At 40.5% G+C, this 24,084-nt stretch overlaps 4 protein-coding genes across 6 annotated transcripts in view; 2 read left to right on the top strand and 2 right to left on the bottom strand.

The window, feature by feature from the left end:
* Positions 1 to 3,487, top strand: part of cd63 (CD63 molecule) — a 20,573-nt gene extending 17,086 nt beyond the window's left edge. Inside the window, exons 7-8 of the mRNA XM_061673975.1 lie at positions 1,784 to 1,867; positions 3,112 to 3,487. Of these exons, the coding sequence (XP_061529959.1) occupies positions 1,784 to 1,867; positions 3,112 to 3,177 (150 nt within the window). The 3' untranslated portion in view covers positions 3,178 to 3,487. The remainder of the gene's footprint in view (positions 1 to 1,783; positions 1,868 to 3,111) is intronic.
* On the bottom strand, positions 3,240 to 9,800 carry letmd1 (LETM1 domain containing 1). 3 transcript variants are annotated; one of them, XR_009768391.1, is made up of 10 exons: positions 9,658 to 9,800; positions 9,399 to 9,538; positions 8,406 to 8,521; positions 7,358 to 7,440; positions 7,097 to 7,283; positions 6,157 to 6,258; positions 5,447 to 5,599; positions 5,277 to 5,373; positions 4,402 to 4,502; positions 3,240 to 4,322 (listed from the first exon to the last, which is right to left on the bottom strand). XR_009768391.1 is itself a non-coding variant. In XM_061673958.1 (9 exons), the coding sequence occupies exons 1-9, from the start codon at positions 9,771 to 9,773 to the stop codon at positions 4,274 to 4,276; spliced, it is 1,062 nt and encodes a 353-aa protein (XP_061529942.1). In that variant the 5' UTR covers positions 9,774 to 9,800; the 3' UTR covers positions 3,240 to 4,273. The 3 variants fall into 3 exon arrangements, 2 of the variants coding, with proteins under 2 accessions (XP_061529942.1, XP_061529934.1); XM_061673958.1 differs by lacking the exon at positions 4,402 to 4,502 and having other exon boundaries at positions 3,240 to 4,350; positions 5,456 to 5,599; XM_061673950.1 differs by lacking the exon at positions 4,402 to 4,502 and having other exon boundaries at positions 3,240 to 4,350.
* Positions 9,656 to 12,816, top strand: LOC133401254 (uncharacterized protein C6orf226 homolog). Its single transcript, XM_061673989.1, has 2 exons — positions 9,656 to 10,186; positions 11,183 to 12,816. The coding sequence occupies exons 1-2, from the start codon at positions 10,047 to 10,049 to the stop codon at positions 11,448 to 11,450; spliced, it is 408 nt and encodes a 135-aa protein (XP_061529973.1). The 5' UTR covers positions 9,656 to 10,046; the 3' UTR covers positions 11,451 to 12,816.
* The window catches only part of LOC133401224 (DNA (cytosine-5)-methyltransferase 3C-like), a 27,044-nt gene continuing 15,678 nt past the window's right edge, over positions 12,719 to 24,084 (bottom strand). The window contains exons 16-27 of the mRNA XM_061673938.1: positions 23,051 to 23,095; positions 22,878 to 22,957; positions 22,467 to 22,579; positions 22,114 to 22,297; positions 21,220 to 21,304; positions 20,096 to 20,241; positions 19,886 to 19,976; positions 19,062 to 19,210; positions 18,878 to 18,963; positions 18,144 to 18,213; positions 17,948 to 18,063; positions 12,719 to 17,208 (exon numbers count right to left, since the gene is read on the bottom strand). Of these exons, the coding sequence (XP_061529922.1) occupies positions 17,067 to 17,208; positions 17,948 to 18,063; positions 18,144 to 18,213; positions 18,878 to 18,963; positions 19,062 to 19,210; positions 19,886 to 19,976; positions 20,096 to 20,241; positions 21,220 to 21,304; positions 22,114 to 22,297; positions 22,467 to 22,579; positions 22,878 to 22,957; positions 23,051 to 23,095 (1,307 nt within the window). The 3' untranslated portion in view covers positions 12,719 to 17,066. The remainder of the gene's footprint in view (positions 17,209 to 17,947; positions 18,064 to 18,143; positions 18,214 to 18,877; positions 18,964 to 19,061; positions 19,211 to 19,885; positions 19,977 to 20,095; positions 20,242 to 21,219; positions 21,305 to 22,113; positions 22,298 to 22,466; positions 22,580 to 22,877; positions 22,958 to 23,050; positions 23,096 to 24,084) is intronic.

Raw genomic sequence — 24,084 nt, forward strand, 5'->3', positions numbered from 1 at the left:
AAACCATAGGTTGTAAAGTGTCGATGTATCTGTGCCACCATCCCTCCTGTTGAGACATGTGACACACCATAGCTCAATATAGCAGCCCATTTGAATAGTTTTTTTTTTTTTTTTCTCTCTTTGCTAATGTAAATTTCATTTTGTAGTTTTGCACTTTGAATTGCGTTCTTGTTGTGGAACCCTCATACTGGCTATCAGTATAGATTGTACCATCTTTATTTATTTTTAGTTTGCATGCCTCGGTTAATGCTACTAATTCAGCAGTTTGTTCGGCCAATTCCTGACAATCATGCTGCGTGCCTTCATCAGGTAAGGGTGTTAGCGTGGCTGGATTTAAGGTTGTGCATCGCTCAACGGTCAAATGTGGTTGTGACAGCAAGATGGCCATGCAAGACAAATGTCTTGCAGGTGATAAAAACGCCATATTGGTTTGCAATAGGAGAGCAGACACTGTATGTGGGACCTTAAGAGTTAATGGATGAAATAACACAATCGTGGAACTGCTCTCTATTGCCATCGAAGCTGCCACAACTGCTCCGACACAATGCAGTAATGCACACGTCACGTTGTCCAATTTAGTCAAAAAATAAGCCCATAGTCTTGGCATATCCCCGTGTTGTTGTGTAAGTACGGAGGTCATGTCATAGCTTTTACAATCTACCATTTGAATGAATGTTTTATCATTAAATTTGGAAGGCCGAGCGCAGCACTGGACACCAAATGTTGTTTAATGTCACAGAAGGTCTTTTCCGCCTCTGTATTCCATAGAACAGGTGATGTCATTTTAAGGTTTGCTTCATACATCAATTTTGACAATGGTGCAATAATTTCTGCATAGTTTTGAATCCATGCTCTCCCTTAATTTGTCAGACCTAAAAATGACATCATATGTTTCTTTGTTTGTGGTTTAGGGTTTTTTAAAACTGTAGCTTTTCTGTCTTCTAATATAGTCCTTCCTCCCACACTTAGAATATGTCCTAGATATTTGACTTGTTTTTTACACCATTGCAATTTATTTTTGTTAACTTTATGTCCCTCCTCTGCTAGATGACGCAGTAAGGCTAATGAATCTTTGCATGTCGCTCCCTCCTGGGGGAGTGAATTTGGACATGCTTGTTATTATTACTTGTGAATAAATGGTTGGACTTTCACAGTAACCTTGTGGTAATCTAGTAAATATATATTTTCTCCCTCAAATTTAAATGCAAACCAAATTTGACTGTTCTTTTCTATTGGTATAGAAAAGAAGGCATTGCTTATGTCAATATTTCAGTGAGGATCATTTGGTCCAATCATACAGGATGCATGTGTCTCCCTTCATCAGCCTGCGTTGTCCAAAACATCGCATTCCTGATTAGACCAGTTGACGCACTGTATTCCAGTTTGTTTTCTATTTGTCGCCAATCATTTGTCTCCTATCCTTGTTTCAGTAATGTTCCCACAATATTTAAAGTGTGTAATACAAAATGCAGTGCCTGGTTGGAATGGCCACTTCAACCGGAGTACAATGCACCAAGAATTTTGAAAATCGGATGATGTGTTCCAGAGAAATGTTTGTGATATCGCCAATAGAAAATCTGGTGCTCACTCAGTTTTTTTAATTCCACAAAGGTTGTGGCCACTTGTCACATTGTAAACTAAGATACATATTTTATAATAAATACATTTTGAGTTTTCTTTTTATGATTGTCTTTTTTTGTATCTTGACTGATGCTCAGTGTGGATAAAGAAGAACATGACAGGTTCTGTCAATTTGACACATCCTCTTCTGCTCTCCCCCAAGGGTTGTCGCGATGCACTTGAGGAGTTACTGAAGAAAAATTCCCTGTGGGTGATCATCGCAGCTCTTGGTCTTGCTTTTATTGAGGTACGTATGCAGTGTATAAAACAGTTGGCCGAACAACTGCTTTGGGGGGGGGGGGCATTTGCATCACATACTATAATTAACAATTGACGTCACCTTGACTGCTATTGTTACTACTCTTAATAGTAATATTGTTTTTTTGTAAAGCTTTTCTAGGTATGAAAAGAAATGTTACAACTAAAATAGTACACAATTTCTATTCGTAGCACCCGATTAGTAAAAAAAAATTTCAGTTAGAGGTGAAAAATTACGTGAATTGTTTGTTTGTGGCACTGGCCAACACAAAATCTTAAAAAGTCCTTGACTGTAATTTTTTTAATGATATATTAAAGATCTGGAAAATAAGAGACCACTGTTAAATTATCCGTCTCTCTGATTTTGCCATTTACACGTATGGTTGCGTAAAATGAAATGAACAACTCACAAATACTGTAATTCATTCTATTTGCAGAAAATGACATGGTCAAAATATTTAAAAAATAAAAAAGTTCCCCCGCCCCCCCAGAGCTGTATAATACAGATATGCTCATAAGTTTACTTACCCAAGCAGAAAATTTTAGTGGACGACTGACTCAAATAAATTTGACTTGTGCCAGTGAGATGGGAAAATTGTTAACCCTGGAAAATGCATTTAATTGCATTTCAATACAAAACAGTAGGTAAACGAATAGAAAATATCCCTGGCCAACATGGAACATCCTAATGTTAGTGCCATTTTAGGACAGTTTATTTAGAAGAGTATTGCCTTTAAATGGACTTCTGCGTGGCAGTTGAAATGCTTCGCATGCTGCACAAAATATTTTTTAGAAACTAATTTGTTTGTAATTGTGTTAAACGCCCCACCTGTAGTTTATCCCATCAAAAATAAAAATGATTTGCCTGATCACTCATGCTTTCTTTAAAGAACGGTACACATTTTACAAATTCTGCCAACTTAAGAGCACAAATGTATGAGATTTTATAAATTGCTTCACATATTTTCACCTACAATGATGGATTGGTTTGAACATGTTACTGTAGTTTCATTTAAAGTCGATGTATGTCTGTGGCCCTTGGAAGAAAATGTTTGGACACCGCTAGTATAAAGTGAAGATTGATTCCTGTCACTTGCCGCATGACTCTACCAAAATGCAAACATTGACTCTCGAACTAGTCACGTGACCCACATCCTGTTGCCGGGTGGCGTTTTTAAACGGTTGGATGTGTTCAAATAACCTACTATTGTGTTGCTGTTTTTCCTCTTGTAGATCATGGGCATCGTGTTCGCCTGCGTGTTGATGAGAGGCATTCGTAGCGGCTACGAAGTCATGTGAGTCGCTCGGCATCAGAGTGGACGACCACTTACTTTACGAGCGCTTCACATTTTTTGGGCAAATATAGTGCACAGAACATTATCTCCCTCCTTTTAGTCCATCTTTTCCTAGGTCAGGAGTTTTTGTGGTTTGATAGGCATGCAACATCCATTTCTTCTACACAACACTCTCTACTCTCGTCGCTAATGTTTTTCTTGATGGTTGAGGAAATTGAATATCTTTGCTTGTTACATTAAGAATTTGTGGATTTTTGTTTTTAAAGCTTGTTTGGTTCCCAGGTTGTTTTTATTAAAGAACCTTTACATCTGAATTGGTTTTCAGAGTAAATGTATTTATTTTTTGGACATTCATTTCAATATGGCACATCAACACATCACTGAACATGAGTAAATGCACAACAAAAATATGCCTACAGCCCATTTGAAATACGAAACCTATTCCATCAGTCCTTGCAAAAGGCACAGAGTAATTAAGTTATTAATTTTTTTAAACGTTAAGTAAACTTGTCAAATGCCATCACTTATCAGTTGGTTTCACTGCAGGCCAAACAATACTTTCAAAAAGTTGCATTTTACCACAACCATGCAAGTAATCACAAACCGTAATCTTTTTTTCCCAGTCTGCTTGGGCTTTAATAGCTCTTTTGCTATTGTTCCCTTACATTAAGTACAAATGTTTGAAAATAAATAGGAGTGCACACACTGAGGTAAAACACGGGAAGAAAACACAGCGGGTGTTTGAGCACATGCTGGCAAATGGAATGTCTGAACAAATAATATCCAGCTTTGCCATTAAACCAATGATAATTTCCCAAAATTTAAAGAAATTAATGTACCGAAACCAGTGATAGTGAGTGACTGACAGTGAGTTTCAGTCTGTGAAATGTGTAAACTACACTCCGCAGAGTCAAAGTAAACGCCTATTAAACACTGACAGATACTGCACACTGTGTAAGCTTTTAAGCGAACTCCGCAATTGTAGACTTTTTTTTTTTTTTTAAATCTGAAAATGCCAATAAAAACCCATTTTGAAATAGTTTTCCCATCAGAAAACGAACAGATGCTGACAATTCTCTGTAAGAAGTCCTCCAGGGTTCTTATGGGCGGCTGATGCTATTCGGGTAGTTGGCGGAGAGGAACATAAGGCTGTGCAAAAGGAGTGACACATCTGAGTCTGGGGAGCAAAAAGACAACAAAAACAAGCCAAATATATTTAAAGGCTTACAAACGTTGGGAGCCATTCTGGAAATAGTTAGCCCCCTGCATGTTCACGGTTCACTTGTCACCTACTAGCGTCTGTTACAGTTCAATCAATCCATTCATGCCCTTTTGGGGGAAAAAAAAAAAAAAAGTTACATTTTTACCAAGGAAATATAGCACTATGAATAAAACAAAAAAATGTGGTATTGGGTGTAATTACTGATTACATGATTTCTTCAAGTATAAAGAATATAACTGAGTACTGTTTGTATTCCAATATCCATTGCTTAAAGCTACATTTCTACCACAGCGACGCTAATTCTGTTACGCTACGGTGTTTTGCATTTGCGTTAGCATTAAGCGAGCAGACTTTCCTCAGTTATATAGTTTGATCAAATACACGGGTAATTATTTGTTTGAACACTGACAATAAATAGCTTGCAGAAAGCACTTGGGAGTCTTTGTTGTTCACTTTCTGCAGCTTGTGAAGTTTGTTACCACCATTTAGCACTTGTACATTTTTGCTTGCAACTAACCCAAGACAAACTTTTTTTTCTTTTTAAATGATCTATTAGTTGGATCACTCCTAAATCGAGGTACCCCACAGTACTGTCGTGCCCATGCAAAAGGTTTGTAATAGCCTATAGATTCCACAAGATGACAGAAAAGCACTTTTCCTATTAGAAAGCATAAACGAAGCTGGTCTGTTCACTGCAACATAGCCGGATGGTACAAAGGTGCCAAAAGATAATGCCAAAGCAATAGTTTTATTGGCTTTGGCCTGAGTACAATGTGCAAAAAAAAAAAGTGAATTTTTCAGTGAATTAACGGAGGATAGGTTCCCGCAAAAAAATCCACAAATGCTAAACCGTGAGTATTCAGGGTTTCACTGTACATTACCTTTCAGTGAGGAGGACAGCTGAAGCCATTGGTGCAACCACTCCCGACACTGGTTGACACTGAGACGATCTGAGTTGAGGCCTCTCAAGTAGCAAGCCTGAGAAGAAGAAGCTTCACTGTAGGTAGCAGCTCTTCAAGCACAGCACGTCATCTGGGGTCAAGGGTCGCACCTGTCTCACTTCTGAGTCGCTGAGCCGGTGCGGACCCAGCTTGCTGAGGGCTCGGTCCAGATGGAGCAGCTCCAAGGCGTGATTGGTTAGCCGGCGGCCAATCAGGAAGCCGGGTAGGTGGGGTGTCAAGAAGAGCAGATGGCTTATGTCTCTCTTCAAAAAATAATAATGTTCTTCCATTTCAGTAGAATTCAAGTGTGAGAAGTAGGTAGCACTTTACACATAGGGGTGATAGAAAATGTTCAAAATATTTGATTTTCGAGTCCCAGCACCCTTGCATCTCTGCCCAAAGAAATGCCCCCAACTCACTAAACTTGGACAAGAAAAAAGAACAACAAAGAGGTCGACGCGTCCCGCTTGCGTGGCAGCCTCGAGTGCATGACGAGCACGTCGACGGGCTGCTGGAATTGGCATGGACGAAGGGACCGCCCTCTACACGTGCACCTCTCTCAGCTGCGAGCGTGCGACGTTACACAAATGTTACCGGTTTGAAGTAATTTTTGGGAATGTAATGTAAATTAAAAACACAAGTTGATCAGATGACTGAGAATGACATATGAGGTGGTTTTGGCTTAACCTGTTTTTTGGTTAGTTTATTTTCATCATGTAATTGTTGCAATGCTTTCAGTGTGACTTTGTGTTTTATTATTGTGATATTTTTGGTGATGGAATTTTCATCTCTCGCGTTAACACTCTGAGCTTTTACTGACCCTTTGATCCACAGTAAGCTTGCTCAAACCCAGAGGAGTCCCGCAAAACAGGCTCCGCACTGCAAGGATTTCCAACACTTTGGGGTTTGCTCCATTTTGCACCTGTAAATTGAATAATGAACACAAATTTTAGGATCATTTCACCAGATTATGTTGGTTTGCTATTTGCCCTGCCCAAATTGCAAAAAAGCACAACTGATACCCCCAATGATTGCCTATATGAATACTGTCAAGCATAAATATACAAAACTATGATCCTGAAACACTTAAAACATCATTTCAAACTCATCTTACAAATTTACCTTCGAAAATAAATGGCTTTAACTTTTGAAAAAAAAATGCACCGAAAGTGCAGGTGAACATGCGGCAAAGACTCATAATTTCCATTAACAACCCTGGCCAAACTGAACTACTTTCCCAACATACAAAGCTCTCAGTGCCTTAATCCCAACAATACTTCCTTGATACCAATGACTACTTTCCAATTAGCCAGGGCTTTGGTGTCATATTGTGGCATTTTAGGGTGTTACAACAGAAAAGAGCAAATATGAAAATAGGTGCATTTTTCAGCAAATAGGAGAGGATAGGTTCCACAGAAAAAAATGTGAACTGGTAAATTTGTGAATCACTGTACAACAAGCGTTTACAGCCTTTGAATTATAGTGGTGACCTGACTTTGAAGTTGAATTTGTTCTGTGACCACTCTTATCTTAGATTATCTTTCCCCATTGAAATAAATGCAAATGACAATCGGGTCCAGCCCCACACTTTGCTCCTGCTGCAGCACGCCATGGCCACCAGGGTGGGGGCAGTATAATGTAGACGTATAGACACAAGGGGGGGGGGGAAGGTTTCGCAACTAAGGAGTAAGGTTGTTAACCACAACAAAATGTGGAAAACGTAAAGCACTGCGTATAGCTTCCAGATGCACCGTCCGTACCTGAGAGCACAGGCTCTGAAGGCGACTCCGTAGCTGAGAATCTTCCACCTGGCCACTCACATGCTGGACCCCTCGCAGGACGGGCCAATGGTGTCGAGCCCTGAGCGAATGATACAACTGACGAAACGCTACCTGCTGCTTTGGAGTCCAGAAATGAGGGATCAGCAACTGGCGGGGGAACAAGTACCTGGTGGGGGAGGATACAATCATTCATTCATGCAATTATTTTAGGGTGTTCTGTCATTTGGGAGTCAGACTCACATTAATAAGAAAACCAGGTAGTTGGCAAAGGGAGGAATAGATATTAACACCAATGGGATGCCTTTTATCATGTCTCGGCGAAACTGTGGCACACAGGAACAGAAAGAATATGACAGGCATACATGAAAATCATTGTGAATTTAAAGGAAAAAGCAATAAATTAGGCTTTGGAATGATTAGATCACAATTCATGAAATTCTAATTGATTAGAACTGACACAATCTATGTTTCCCAACTGAAATGTAATCGTTGTTCCCCTTAAGTCCTGTAGGTGTCGATAGCTCGTTTCCAAACTGTTAACGACTGTCAAAATAAATCAAGAAGACGACATTTCAGCCGTCTGTGGAGTCAGAGCACACATGCTAACAATAAGGCCAACAACCTTCATCCTTTTTGCCAACCAAGAGACCAAGGCGCATATCAACACACGACCCATTTTGTTTTGCATTAATGTGACAACATAGGCTTAAAAACACAGTCAACAATTTCACACACAACAGTGAACCCTTCCAACAGGCACTATTTTTTAAGTGGGTGGGTGATTCTCAATTCTCATGAGGGCTCCCTCTAGTGGTACAAGAAGTATTGCTGAATTAAATGGTGAAACTGTGCATAATGTTACAGTGGCAGAAAACAACAAGCATCCAAGAAATTTTACCTCCACTGTCCAGCATGCAGATATTTATTTCACAGTAACTCCTGATGAATTCGTGGCTAAAAAGTTACTAAATCGATTTCAAATATTTATTTCACAGTAACTCTTGATGAATTTTTGGCTAAAAAGTTACTGAATCGATTTCCAGCCAATGAATGGTTTCAGATCGTATCGTTCGAAATGAACCAATATCATCCTTGAATCCAATCAGCAACAACGAATCGTGATATGAATCAAAGCGTTGCCAACACGAATCGTTACACCCCTAAGAAATATACTTAATATAAATATACTTATATAAGAATAAAACCCTGTCTCATTTTTGAAGAATGTTGGTCATGATGGTGGTACTTGGAGTAAAAAGTTTGAGAACCACTGTTTTAATCAACTCACCTGTCTGAGTTTCTCCATTTCCCTGTAGGACAAATCTTGGAACTTGATTCCATCACTTGACATCTTTGTTTTGATCTTGCCGACGTCTTTGGCATCTCGGAAAAGAAGCTTGAATCCTCCATTGAAAAAAAAAAACATACAATGCATTAGGATACACTCACCAAACTGTCATATCATCATTTTGCTATATTGCTTGTCCTCAAGGTCGCAGGTGAGCTGGAGCGAGAGGCAGGGTCGACCCTGGGCTGGTTGCTATCCGATCGCAGGGCACACATAGACAAACAATCATTGACACTCACAACTATGGACAATTTACATTTGTCAGGCGTGTGGAACCTTCGCATCTTTAAAAAAAAAAAAAAAAAAAAAAACATTAGGAAAAACAAACCCAGCATATTCTTGTTGAGTTATTAAACATTGTGTTGTTAAAGCTCTCGAGCTATTTTCAACGCATTGGATTTAATAATAGATTGGATAATAATATATATATTGTTTTAAATTACGGACCCATATGTGGACTGGCCAATAATATCAATTTGTGAAAAAATACAAAATATCAAAAGTGGACAGGTTTCTGCCCGACAGCGACAATTCTGATCCGAGGATTATGTTTCTGATCAAATCGAGAGAGACAGAACGGCTACATGCAAATGTTTACAAATCAAAGATATGAAATAACAACTATGAAGTCAAACTTCATCCACCACTATAAAAACCACAGGTCATTTCATTCTCAGGGCACTGAACCGATCGCTCCTGGAAAGAGTGACAAAGAATATGCAGATTGTTTTGGAACCACTTAAAAAAATATATATATATATATATATATATATATATCATGTAAATGTGTTAGTACAGCTAACTAACCCATGTATAGTTAACGTGTACAAAAGTGGCTAATGTGCGAATATATGTTGTGACTTAAACCAAATAATGACTTGATTTTTATTGAACACAGTAACTTGGGATTCCCGCCTCTGGGCTGGGCCTCACCTTCCCTAAATGTATGGTAGAGCAGATAGAAGCGTGGAAATCGCCTTTTGAGGAAGCCTTCGTATTTGGTGTTGGCCCACTGCAGCCTGGACGTCACATAGCGACCGAGACCTCGTCGAACTTTGGACGACGAGAAATATCTACACAAAAAAAAAGATGGGGGGGGGGGGGGGGGGGATACGAAGGTGTCAAACTCGGTAAGCGTCAAGTGACTACACCCAGCTCAAGGACACGTCACCTTCAGTAGTTGAAAACAAACCTGGACCGGTGACACACACACGGCGAGTGCAGTCCATTCGCAATTTGGTTTGTTCTGACACTCCACAGTCGAATCGAAGACAAATTAGGAGTGAGCCTCGAACAGGACAGCGCCATGTCTGAAGGCGACAACTTCCGCCCCAACCTACCATAATGACGTAAACGCAGAGAAAATATCAAAGGTGCGTCGGAAATATTTCCGGAACGAGTACTGAGATGAAAAGGCACTCGTACTAATTGTAGTCCACTCGTCCATAAAGATTTAAATATATTGTACAACGTTATTATCAGTGACAACGGTTTTAAGGTCACCGTTTATGCTGCTATGTAGTTTGTCCGAGTGGTGTTGCCGTACAACTTGCTTCCGCAAAACATCGGTGAGCTTTCGCGATGGATTCTGTTTTCTTGAGGTTCGACTCGTATGACTTCGGAGCGGATCAAAGGTTCCTGCACGGCCTGCAGACATTACAAGCCGGCGCCTGTGGCGAAGAAGCAAAGATACTGGACGCTAAACTCTTCTTTTATAACAGGTGCAAATCATCCACAAGGCTGTCGATTGAAATGAAATGAAAGGAGCCCTCGTAAACCACTTAAACAGAACCACCATGTGCACCCCTGAATGCCATAAGAACTGGAGGATTAAAAAAAAAAAAAAAAAAAAAAAAACTTATATAGATATATATTCGTGACCCGTTTGAGAGGAATGAACTCAACCAATTTAAATGGAAATAAAGTTAGTATTTTTCCGTTGTGGCTAGCTGACGTGCACTGCTTCCACTAACAAGTTGTGAGCAATGAACATAGTTAAGTTTACAAGCACAGTCAGTGTTGCGGGTTTATTTCATCATTATTTTGTTGTTGTTGCTGCTGCCATAGTTATTGACTTTTGCAACCCCTCTAGCAATGATGTAAAAAAAATAATGAATACAAAAAAAAGCGAGTAGTAACTTGAATTTCTCCTTTAAAGTTTAGTTTTGCTATTTTAAGAGACTTTAGCAACCACTCGACCGACAACTAGTTACTTTGTTACTTACAACTAGTTACCAGTTACTTTAATTTCTGCTATGAAATGTATCCACACGGTAGACATTTTTGATCTGAGCTAAGTGCTACTAAGCCGTAAAAATGTTACTGAGGCCACCTTGCCTGACTTGCACACCTTTGCATGAGACATTTTGCAGACTGCCAAGCTACAGGGTCCTGCCCCCCCACCCAAAAAAGAGGTCGTAGCTTTGTAGCTCAAGTCAGCGTTCTTTGTCAATTGCATCCATCAACAGTTCTGCCTCTAAAGAGATACTCAGTTTATATTTCAGTATAATTATTGTGCTTTTAGTACAGTGATAAGTTTGTGATAGTTGTAGAAAATACAACATCAGGGATTTGGTTATCATATTTAGCTTACACGAGAGGGACAAAATAGTGTAATTGTACACCGATACAACTACAGTACTAAACACTATATTGGCCTCCTTGTGGAAATAAAATGAAACATTCTTCTGTCATAAATTTCTCCTCTGCTCTCGCAGGTTTGTGGAGCCCGTGGACTCCATCAGCTACAAAGCGTGGTCCAGCTCTGGTTCCAGCGGGGAGCCTTCAGCTGGTCGTGACGCTGAGAAATCTGAAGAGTCGCAGGGAAAGTCGCTTTCCTTTGCTGAGGTGATGCGACTCGTCCAAGAAGGCCAGGAAGTGCCAGGAGTGACAAAAGTGGAAATACAAGCAAGCAACCAGACTGAAACGCCGTCACAAATGGAGAGAATACGCAAACCCTGGGAGGGGGCGTCAGCGTCCAAATGACACGTCACTCGCTGTCGTGTTTTAAACGTGTGCGCGCATACGACCAAATGCTCTGAATTTGAACGGGTTCAAGTATGGACTCAACATCTTTGTCCATTGAGAAGTATCAGTACATTAGAACAGTGTTTCCCTACCTTTCGAGAAATATCCCTCAATACACTACCAAACACAAATGTCACAAAGTGTATATATATATATATATATATATATATATATACTGAAATGATCAACTCTTCTTAAATGACTCACAGAATTACTTACTCAGCGTGAAATGTGGGCATGTTTAGTAGAACACAAAAGCAATTTTTTGTTGTTGTATGAGTGGCAACAGGTTAATTGTACCTTCTGCAATCTGGTGGAAGAGCATTGAATTGTTCTGCCTGCCACGACACATCGCTGGCAGAGATACGTGAACAGAGATGCATTATTTGTAGTAAATCAATGATTTTAAATTAAGTGCGTTGTGGCCAGCTACTGTATTCAAACGCTGTATTGGTTGTGTACTACATGTGAGTCTTGATGTGAATGTAGTGCAGCAGTCACTACAGTGGATATTGCTTCCTTGCGCTGGCGTTCTGGTCTTTCGTCAACATTTCAACATTTGTGCAATGCAGTTCACAGTCTTGGAATATGTTAAAATATGTGAACAAACCAATAATTAAAAAAAAAATAATAATAATTATCAACACCAAGAATATCCCATAATTCACGTTATTGTTGTTTATCCAAGGTTAAAACGTTTTTCCACATCCCACCAACCTCTTTGAGTAACAAAGGATTCTGAAGTCCTGAGGTTATCAGTGTTAATGAATACAAAGGTAAAATTCCAGGGCATTATGTCTTGTATCATTATCATTTATGAAATGAAGTTGGCAAATAATAATCCATCCATTTTCATGACCGCTTATCGTCACTAGGGTCGCGGGCTGCTGGAGCCCATCCCAACTATCTTCGGGCGGGAGGCGGGGTACCCCGTGAACCGGTCGCCAGCCAATCGCAGCGCACATTGAAACAAACAACCAGTCGCACTCATATTCATACCTGCGGGCAATTTACAGTCTTCAATCAACCTACCATGCATGTTTTTGCGATGTGGGAGGAAAGCGGAGTGCCCGGAGAAAACCCACGCAGGCACGGGGAGAGGATGCAAACTCCACACAGGCGGGGCCGGGGATTGAACCCCCGTCCTCAGAACGGGAGGCAGATGTGCCAACCAGTCGTCCACCGTGCCGGCAGCAATAATAATAACAATAAACAAATATGTTTAACAATTGTTTGGTTGAGAGTTTATTAAAAATGAATCCTATGAAACACGTCCAATTCCTTACAAATTGCAGTTCTCATTAAAGACAAAGCATCTATCTAATATGACACCAATTCCAAATTATGTTGTTGTTTTTTTTTTGTCCTGTTCGGCTGTTACATCAAGCAGAATGGAAAATCTGTGTCCCTTTCATGCCGTAACACTTTTACTGTGTCAGAAAATAATACAAAACACAACTACATTTAGCCCAGTTGGTATCGCAACACAGGTTAAAAAAAAACAAAAACAATAAAATATAGACAAACTATGAAGTTCGGACATACACAAACTGGGACAGTAAATGTGTCACAGAAAGTAATTCTTTAATAAGGCAGCAAACATTTATCAACTTCCAGTCACAGTAGAATGCTTAAAATAGCAATGATCAATCCAGTAACATGGAGGCACACTAGACAGTGTATTTAAAAAACAACGAGGCAGTTCACACATTTTTCAAATATTACAAATCAACACGTACATCACAAACATCGAGATTATATATAAAAAAAAAAAAATTAAAAAGTGGATTTGCACACATAAAAAAACACAGCACCGGCATATTGCATTTTCATCGTCACGCTCACAGTGGCTGGTGTGGCATCCGTGATGGATAACACACACGTGTAGAAAAACACATGTACAGCTGAAGTCTTGAAAACTGAAGTTTACATATATCATATAAAAAGACACATACGCTTTTTCCCCCCTCATTGTCCTAAATGAAATCATACTAACCCTTTCTTGTTTTAGGTTCATTAGGATTGCCTGAGTAGTGACAGAATGATGTTTTTCTTTGGACAACCTCTCATTACTTTCTTGAAAGTCACACGTCTGCATACAGTGGGGCAAAAAAGTATTTAGTCGGCCACCAATTGCGCAAGTTCTCCCACTTAAAAAGACGACAGAGGCCTGTAATTTTCATCATTGGTATACCTCACCTATGGGAGACAAAATCAGGGGGGGAAAAAATCCAGAAAATCACATTGTGTGACTTTCTTTAAAGAATTTATTAGCAAATTATGGTGGAAAATAAGTATTTGGTCACCTACAAACAAGCAAGATTTCTGGCTCTCACAGGCCTGTAAGTTCTTCTTTAAGAGGCTCCTTTGTCCTCCACGTCGTTACCTGTATTAATGGCACCTGTTTGAACTCGTTATCAGTATAAAAGACACCTGTCCACAACCTCAAACAGTCCCGCTCCAAAAGCCACTATGGCCAAGACCAAAGAGCTGACAAAGGACACCAGAAACAAAACCGTAGACCTGCACCAGCCCGGGAAGACTGAATCTGCAATAGGTAAGCAGCTTGGTGTGAAGAAATCAACTGTGGGAGCAATTATTAGAAAATGGAAGACGTACAAGACCACTGATAACCTCCCTCGATCTGGGGCTCCACGTAAGATCTCACCCCGTCATTTTGCACAATTGGTGGCTGACTAAATACTTTTTTTCGCCCCACTGTATATTTTACTAGTATTGCCTTTCAATTTTTAAGCACTTAGCCAATTTCAAAAGCAAGTTACGATGTAAAGTAATTTATTATTATTATTATTATTATTATTGGTAAACTATATGACTTGAGTCTCCTTCCACAAGCCAAGACGTCATCTTCTGGATTTTGCTCAAAGCCATAGTAATCGTACTAGATGTAAACTTTTGACTTTGAGGAAAGCCATGAAAAATTGTCTTTTTAAAAAAAAAAAAAAAAAAAATTCTCATTATTCTGGCATTTCGCAAATGGAAATAATTTTGGTAATCCTAATTTCCTAAAACAGGGAAAGGTCAGTGTGATTTCATGTCAGACTGAGGGGAGAAAAAAAGCGCGTCTTTTTATATAGTGTATGGAAACATTTTTGTTTTCCAATGTATTACCCATTTATAAATTAAATATAAACTATGAAAATAAAAGAGTAACCAAAGAATTGAGGTAGAGACCAGCGGCCTATGTCAGTAAGCCAGTCGTGTTTGGGCGGGACTAAAGGGGGAACATTCAACATGATATCGAAAAATGACAAATGTGGTACTGTTCGTTGTACACTAATAACAATGACAAAGTTTCTAATTCTAAATTAATGTTCTTGAATTGTCTTTTTGTTAATTCATTCTTTGCCGTGGACATTGCCGCCGACATACGTGTTCATCAAGTACGCTGTTCTGCGGGTAGGCATGGAAGAGGCTCTCGCCCAGAAATTCCGGTTTGTATGCCAACCTGTGAAATGACTCAGAGATCCTGGTAGGTGGCGCCGTTGCATTGCTTTGGATTTGAGCTCAGCACAGCGTTTGAGTAGAAGATAGAGATTAGGCGGTGACTCTCGGCTTGTCACGTCGCGATCGTGAGAAAAGATGTTGCGAATGCCGTGAGCCATGCGGTAAGTCTCCGTGGCCCACAGAGCACCTCTTTATTGTCAATACTGCTTATCCCAGCCGACTTCGGGCGAAAGGCAGACTACACCCTGAACTGGTCGCCAGTTGAGCCGCAGGGCACGTATAGACACGGACAACCACTCGCGCTCACATTCGCACCGCTGCCCGCACCGAAGTCAGGCGAATGCATCACTACTCTTTATTTTATATCAGTAAATAAATGATTTTGCCATTAAAAAAAAAAAAAAATGAAATTTCCCAGTTTTTGTTCTATACATGTCACAAAAGCAAAACCTATTGGCGTCAGTCACTGTTGTGATTGACATGTTTCTTTTCAGAAAAAGCTAATTTTCTCTGCTTTTTGGTCAGAAAGCATTGTTGTTGAAGCCAACCTATTTTCTACTGCTGATTACTAAAGAACAGAAAAGCTAGAAACAAACTTTTTTTCCTTTTTTTTTTTTTTTTTTTTTCCCCCCCTCTCTCGAGAAGAGTCTACTCTTTCTTTTGGTAGGTTCAGTGCACAGAGCACAATATTCTGTGGGTCTCGAACGATCAGTTAAAATGCTCTAAAGCGCCTGGCAATGTCTCGTCTTTTGAAAACGGCAAGCAGTCGACGATTTAATGGATAACAGCCAAAAATATTTTGAATGCGTTGGCTCAATGCAGCTGTGCTGAGGGGAGGGGGGGGGGGGGGGGAATAGTACGTGATTTCAGCTGCCTTGTAACTTGATGCACTAGCATTCCACTGAGGTATTTAAAGAGTTCATGGCGGTGTAAACATTTGTTAGGCAGCAATAATCATCACCCACCGTCAGTGCGGTCTGTTTGGAGACTGCCGACTGACGCCCTAAAAATACTTGATGATACAGGCCAGCTGTTATTGTTCACATTATACAGTAGATTATAGCACCATGTAAAGGGGAGTTTGCAATTTAAAAAAAAAAAGTCATGGCTTGACCCAAAATCATCTTTCCCTACTGAAATGAATGGAAAGGAATTCAACCATCCCACACCCTAATAAAAGAGAGAAAAATTGCACTCAACAGTATTGTACTGTATTAAAACACAGTAAAAAGATTTGCTGTCCACATAACCTGCAAACGCCTAAAAAGTGAGTGTGAAACACGACTGTAGCTAATGTATTGCGCTTCCACTGCAAAGAAACCAATGTGAATTGATGATGGCGGGATATTGTGAAGTTGGCGAGCGTCATCTAGTGGTTAGCGGGTAGTGAATGATTCCGCACGCAGTAAGCATTCATTCATTTTTTCAGAGGCACTATCTAGGTCCACTATATCAAAATCCGTGTATACTGATCAGGGAAAAGATTCAAATTTGGCTCGTACATCGCAATACAAAAAAGTAGTCCAGTGATGGCTCGTATGTTAAAGCAAACTTGGAAATCAAGGCACTTATACCTCAAGGCAACACTGTCCTAAAAAAGAAAACCCCGTGCCCGAGTGGAGGGAAAAAAAACTAAATCAGTGACAGAAGGTGTGACTTACGACGCGTCAATCTTTTGTCGCACACCTTCGACAATTGATTAACTCCTCGTAAGTCGCACCTTTTCTCTCTGATTGGTTGTTTTTCTCGGGTGCAGTGGTTTCTTGTATATCAAATGAAAGGCACAAGATGGGGCCAGAGACATAAGATTTTTTTCCCCCATTGACCATCGTTAGTAGTACTGTCAAGTCATACTGACTGTTTTAGCAAATATGAAAAAAAGGGATTTTTTTTAATTTTTTTTTTTTTAAAATTGCAAACTCCTTGTTCAATCAAAAAACATGAAGTTTCTAAAAATCCTGACAGTAAAAACGGATCCCCGTGCTTGTGTGGGTTTTCTCCGTGTACTCTGACAAACATGCAAACGTTCATTCTTTCTGACCAGGCCTCGTGTGAGTATGCCCTTTAAAACTTGGAACTCTGGCAGGTTTACTGACTTCACCGCTGCTACTCGCATGCGAAATAATCCTTGAGCGGCGCCAGGAGGTGGCGGACGACCGGGACGCTCCAGGAGCGCCCCAGGACCTTCTGGCGCTGCATGCGGCCCATGTTGTTCACGTCCGTGTAGTGTTTGGGGAAGCCAAAAATCCTAGAGAGACAGCAATGAGGCACAGTGTTATTCTGGATGTGTTCACTTAGAATGCTCAACTGCATTTTTTTCCCCCATTGGGCAGTTTTGGAGAGGGGAAAAAAAAACACAAAAAAACATCAATGTCAAATCATGTTTCTTCATTGAAATGAATGAAAATGCCATTAATCTGTTCCATTCCCACATTGCGTTCTATCGGGTGTGTGCACCTTGGCCACCAGGGACAGTATAATACAAAGACGCACAAACGGATAGGAGTTTCACAACTGACTCGGTAAGCTTCAATAATTGTAAAATGAGTTTTATGCAGAGGATAAAGAATATATTCCTGCCGGAGTATTGTGATATTGTATGTCTACATGTTTTGTTGCTTTTTTTTTTTTTTTTTTTTTTATAAATAAAAAGTAGTTCACACATTTGTGAGCATTATGCCTTTGTGGGACGAGCAGCAGAGCTAAGTAGGCGGTGGTTTGAGCCCATGACATATGTGCCGAAAGAAAAAATGGGGAACACACATACACCTTGTTCATCCCAAAAATGTATGCTCTTTACAAATGTGACATTCATAAGGGAACTTAACAGAATTTACTACGGTCAAAGATTTATTGCCAAGAAACAAATCATCTACCAAACACACATTCCCTTACTTTTTGTGCTATAGTCTCTCAAATGCATTGAGACAAACATATTGTTACTTTGTCTGTTACATGTGTACAAGAAGAAATGTACAAATTCTTACTGTTCCATTTCGGTTAACCACAGGAAGTCTTCCTTGTCATTCATGATGACTGGAAGCCCCAACTTCCCCTGCTTGAGGGAGTTTGACTTTGTTGTGATGGTTCGCACCTTCTCCAGCTGCACAAAGAGACACACTTGGAATCGGCAAAGCCTGTGCACTGTGCAGATCGACATTGTGGGGTGAAAGCTTCTCTCACCTTTGCCACACGGCCAACTTCCAAACAATCCTGAAGAGACAGTTTTTGATCCAGCGATGTGGTCAGCGGTCTGAAGAGAAAAACGAATTGTCATTAAAAACTGTCAGGTGGCTGAGGCGTGAACACCAGAATGAGCAGCACAATTGGAGAAAGTGTGACAAAAAGTGTTCAGTTCCTTTTAATTTGATTTACAGTAATTATATCATTACTGTGAGTGCGAATGGTTGTTTGTTTCTGTGCCCTGCGATTGGCTGGCGACCGGTTCAGGGTGTACCCCGCCTCCTGCACGAAGATAGCTGGGATAGGCTCCAGCAGCCCATGACTATAGTGAGGATAAGCGGTGAAAGAAAATGGATGGACGGATGTTTTGTATAAGTATAATATTATAGCGTCCTATTTTTCTCATTAAAAACCACAGTAAATATTTTTTTGGGGGGCGGGGGGGTGTGCTGGAACGGATTAATGACATTTCTATTTATTTCAATGGGAAAAGATGATTTGAGATGTGTGTTTTGAGTTACAAATGTGGTCCAGAAATGAATTAAACTTGTACGTCAAGGCACCACTGTAATTCAAGTTGGTCTTTCTGTCCATCTTGTGCGCTTACAATCCAATATTTACATATTTGGTAGTCTGGGTGTCTAAAGTAAACCCATTCACAAAAATAAGTGGGTAAAACAATGCACCTAAGCAAAGCAATATCACAGAAGAGGAAAGAACATGACTTGACATACCTGCTCATGCCTGGGAGGTTTCCCCAGAAGTAGCGTGCTCTGTGTGCAGGGCTGACACTCACAGCATCAATGAGAACTGGATTGCACTGAAAACAATGAGAACAGGACAGTTTAGCACAGTATCTCCACCAATGGTGACTATTTGCTACCAAAGTGGCTTTTGCCAGTAATCACAGACAATCACCTCCAGGAATCGACAGATGTCCGTCTTGTCTCTGGTGGACATGAACACCACGTTCTCAAAGAGCCAAAAGAACGGCCGGTCGTCACCCTCCTTTGGCTTCAACAGCGTCAAAATGCGATAGAATTCAAAGAAGAGCCTTCCGGTGCCCTCTGCGGGATTGAGACGGAACCTACAATTGTCTTATTTTTCCCCAGCAGTACAGTGAACCCCCACATATTCGTGCTTTGCTGTTCATGCCCCCCCCCCCCCCCCCGTGAAACCTATCCACAGCTTGTCACTAAAACAACTAATATTTTTTTGTGTTCATTCCAAAATGCTACAAGATGCCACCAAAGCCCTGACTTAATGGGAAAGTAGAAATTGGTGTCAAGGAAGTATGCTGAAGTGATGCGTCTCAATTGTTATTTTTTTACAGCTGCTGTTATTTTTTAAAAAATAATCTGGATGACTGACAATGTACACAGACATACAGTTCACTCTGAAAAGCATTTTCCCAAGTGTTTAATGAAGCTATATAATGTATGAGTAATGAAATAAATTGACTTTTCTACCATATTGTAATTTATTGAGATGTACAGTCTCCTCCAAAAGTATTGGAACGGCAAGGTCAACCCCTTTTGTTTTTGTTGTATACTGAAGACATTTGGGTTTCAGCTCAAAAGATGAATATGAGACAAAAGAAAAATTGTAATAACTTTTATTGGGCTGGGGTCGCGAGGGGGCTTGGTCCCTATCGTCTGCGAATAGCGAGGGTTCACTCTAGTACTCTCATGTAAAGGGTACACACGCAGCCCAAAAGTAGCAAAGGTTCGAAGCGGGCATACCAAACAATCCTTTTCGCAGGGGGTTGACGATGGAGAGGTCATTGCACGGACTTCCTCCAATCAGCAGGTCGAACGGCCCCCATTCAGTCAACTGCAACACAACTACTTCCTGTTCATTTGTTCATACAAAAACTCCCAACAAATCATGGTTCTATAGTATTTGTTGTCATGCATTGGATAGAGCGGCTTGCCCACTAAATGCCCACGCACGTGTTTCCTTGTGATGGTGCGGACATCATTGACGTATTCAATCTTGCCCTTGTGCTTGACCATCCCCACCGCGATGGAGTCTTCGCAAATCTCCGAGGCGATGTAGCGCTCCAGCTTGAAGCCGAGGTCTTTGAGCACCAGGTATCCTGTCGCGGTGGAAGCAAAGAGCTGCTTACAGAATAAAAGACGTGTAGTATGACTTCATAGGTCACGCCATCCCATTTACATTTCAAGTGACACATGTCCGATATCACTTTTTTTTTTTTTTAATGTTGTAAATTCTATTTGTATTTAATTTGGAGATTCTGTCGCATAGCACTCGTACCACACTTTGAGAATCCGGTCTATACACCTAAATTATCATATTCACATCAAATTTAACTGTTTGCAGACAGCAAATGTACCATATTTGCATCATACCTAATGTCTAATGTGCAATGTTTACATAATATTTAATGGTCAATCTACGCTTTGCTCGATCTTAGATTTACAGCGAGTGTGTTTTAATGTATATCTGTGTCGTCCGTGTAGACATGGTAATGATTGGCATACCGTGTATCGTTAAAACTTTTTTTTTTTTTTTTTTTTAGCTGCCGTCATCCACAATCCGGTACGTGCGCAACCTACTTCAGCAATTGGCAAAACGGGTCGAAGCACTTCCTCCCGGCTGGGATGAATGGCGAAGGGGACAGTGACAAAACACACGGAGGAATTTTAAATGGCTACAGTGTCTTTTTTAATGTCACTACAAAAGGCCTTGTTTGTGTTTAATTATATCATATTTGTATAAATAAATGATATACGGTACATGCATTTAACTTTTGTGTAAAGACGGCAGTTATAAAGAAATTTTTTTTTTTTTTTTTTTTTAAGGTTCGGGGTTCAAACCATTACGTCATCAACCTGTTGTTACGCTAGTTATTGTGGAATACACGGGTCCGCTAACCTGTTTTCCGGGTTTGGTCACGTAACCTTCTGCATATGGCGGATTGTGCCACTTGGCACCCCCCAAAAAAAAAAAAAAAAAAAAAAAAAAATCTGAAGTTTATCAATTGAAGCCGGTGTAGTGTAAATGCAGCCGAAGTAAGCTTGAGCAAGATGCGATTTATTTGACCTTAACTGACCTGTTGCAATGCCGTCAAAGAGCGAAAGAACCTTCAGGGGTTTGCGTTTGTCAGCGGCGATGGACGGGTAAACTCTGTGAGGCTCCTGTGAACAAACATAGCGGTCCATGGAGGAGAAGATGGGCAATTAAAAAAATAAAAGTTTTATGGGCCTCTCAGTCATTCCAGCTCTGTTTTTAACCATCGACATTCGGTGAGCGGTGCGTTTTGAATGTCTGACAGAATACCCGCTAACATTTTCGTCCAGTCCCGCCTCGTCAACGAAAACTCTCATCAAAGAGACATTTTTAGCTTGTCACCGTTACGTTATCGTCATGACAATAAGGGCCGTCAACAAAATCATTTCGTCATCGTTGATGAAAGCAACACTGGTGATATGGCATGACTCCTTCTTGTGACCGGCGAAGAAGTCTGCCATGAGATCAGGAGTGGGCAATTCATTTTCCAAAATTGCCTTGTGTGGAACTGGAACTGGAACATTTGTCACGGGCCACTACAACATGATTACGTACATCAATTCTGTTCCATATTCATTATATATATCTATTTAAAGCATTACGGTGAATTGTTCTCATCAACCTGCTACTTGTGTATAGGTGGCACGGTATGTTTTTCGAATTAGGAAATAAAAAAGTAAACACACTTTTTTTTTTTTTTTTTTTTTGCTTTTGAATAAATGAGGCCCTCAGACTGTTATGTGTGACTGTGAGAGGACTTTTGATCTCATCGACATTTTGTGTGGTTTCATTCACAATGAATATACAGTAGATCTTGCTCGGGAGGAAGATAAGATATAGGAAGCTCAGTTGACAAATGCATGTCATCGAGGGTAAATCAGAAATTTGGTCGTCGTCTAGTAATCTGTAAATGAGTAGTGTGACACGTTATACTCACGAAGTCCATGGCACTGTTGTTGGCAAAGAAGTCTTGGACCCTAACGCTCCAGTCCGGCCTGAGTTTGAGGTTTCTCTGGCACTGTGCCGGCTGGCATACGTAGCAGCTCCAGGGGTCGACTTCTTTCAGCTTGTTAAAGGTTCCCCGTTCCACCAGGATCTCCACACACTCCTTACAGAAACATCTGCCGTGGACAGCACACAACGCGAATGTAGCTTTTTTTTGCACCGGTGTCCCGAGGGAAGCTCAGAGTGCAGCTCTCCAATAGTTGAAAAGTTAGAGCGAATAACAACTCTTGTGTTTCTCGAAGTACTATACTTTATTTAAAAGCTGGCCCCCTGAGCTCTATTTACCTGCAGCAGCCGGTGTTACCACAAAGAATGACCTCCGACCCCCCGCAGCACACGGTGCAGTATGACTGGTAGCCATCTTCATCGTAGCGATACAGCGTTTCTGTGAAGTTCTCCTGCAGGCAATGACCATGTCATTTTTGGGGCATTTTGGGATGTTAAAGCAGTGATTCCCAACCTGTGGGCCTCAGGGGCACATATTGTGACAGAGCTCATCATCAGTGATGCGGAAAATGATTAAATTGAGACGAAATCATCATTATTTCAGTATGTATAACATTTTTGTTTAGTGGCGTGCCGTGAGATCTACCTTGGCTCAATAAAGGTTGGGAAACATTGTGTTAAAGGCTTTGGATGGAGTCTTTGCAAACTGGACCAGAATGGAGAAGAAAGAGTTTGCACACTGTGGCTTACCTTGCATTTGAAACAAAGACCGCCGTCAAACAACGGGTGTTGCGCGTCGATCTCAGGGGACCCGCAACACAAACAACAATCTGTAACAGCAAGCATTTCCTTGAGAATTTGGAATAAAAAAATAAAAAATAGACGGTATAACCCAGATATCATGATGCTTCGGCAGAACTGACCTTTGATTTTTGTGCCTTTGTCTTTAAGTCGCTTAATTAAAATGTCTGAAAGTGAAATATCAAAGTAAATCAGTCCAATTCAGACAGTTCAAACAGTTGAATGTTTCTCCTAACTCTTTTCTGTCATCATCAGTGCTTTTTTTCCTCTCTCAAGGTCACTGGATTGGGTCTCTGTACTGTATCTTCATACACTGCACCACAATTTTTGTCAGCGCTACCAGAACCGTGCACTTCCTATCCAGATATAAGGCAAAAATGGCATTTTAAATTAGGACAAAATATGTGCATCTCTTTTTTTACTGAACCAATGTGCTGTGTATTACAGTTTTCCCACTTTTTTTTTTACAATGCTAATTACATGAATTTTATCAACTACAAACGCCTCTCTGCTGTGTTATATTTATGTATTTTAAAAACTTGTGCCGCGTTTGTTCATTCTCAGCTCTTAATTGCATGTTTTGAGTGCAGCATTCTTTAACTTTGGAATGAATGAAAAATGATTAACATCGTTATGTTTTCTGATTATGTGTTTCGGAACCTTTCCTATGATAGCAACCTTTTGAAAATGGGATAAAGATTTGAGAAAGGCATTGCTAACTGGCAATGATTAGTAGGGGGGAAGTTGGAAAGAGGATGTAAAATGGAAAGGCAGTTGGTCCTGATGACATTCCTGGGGAGGTATGGAAGCATCTAGGACAGTTGGCTGTGGAGTTTTTGACCAGCTTGTTCAATAGAATTCTAGCGCGTGAGAAGATGCCTGAGGAATGGAGGAAAAGTGTCCTGGTGCCCATTTTTAATAACAAGGGTGATGTGCAGAGCCGTGGAGGAACGATAGAGGAATAAAGTTGATGAGCCACACAATGAAGTTATGGGAAAGAGTAGTGGAGGCTAGACTCAGGACAGAAGTGAGTATTTGCGAGCAACAGTATGGTTTCATGCCTAGAAAGAGTACCGCAGATGCATTATTTGCCTTGAGGGTGTTGATGAAAAAGTACAGAGGTCAGAAGGCGCTACATTGTGTCTTTGTAGATCTA

Source organism: Phycodurus eques, chromosome 1, assembly GCF_024500275.1.
Source record: "Phycodurus eques isolate BA_2022a chromosome 1, UOR_Pequ_1.1, whole genome shotgun sequence".
NCBI lineage: Eukaryota > Metazoa > Chordata > Actinopteri > Syngnathiformes > Syngnathidae > Phycodurus > Phycodurus eques.

Bases quoted from the DNA above. Each gene is read 5' to 3' on its own strand.
- letmd1 (XM_061673950.1), bottom strand. From the start codon at position 9,773: ATGGCGCTGTCCTGTTCGAGGCTCACTCCTAATTTGTCTTCGATTCGA. The intron at 5,374-5,446 runs GTGCGACCCTTG...TCTTCTTCTCAG, and splicing joins GCGACTCAGAAGTGAGACAG to GCTTGCTACTTGAGAGGCCT. The intron at 4,351-5,276 runs GTAATGTACAGT...TTTGCTCCCCAG, and splicing joins GCTGTCCTCCTCACTGAAAG to ACTCAGATGTGTCACTCCTT.
- LOC133401254 (XM_061673989.1), top strand. From the start codon at position 10,047: ATGGATTCTGTTTTCTTGAGGTTCGACTCGTATGACTTCGGAGCGGAT. The intron at 10,187-11,182 runs GTGCAAATCATC...CTGCTCTCGCAG, and splicing joins AAACTCTTCTTTTATAACAG to GTTTGTGGAGCCCGTGGACT.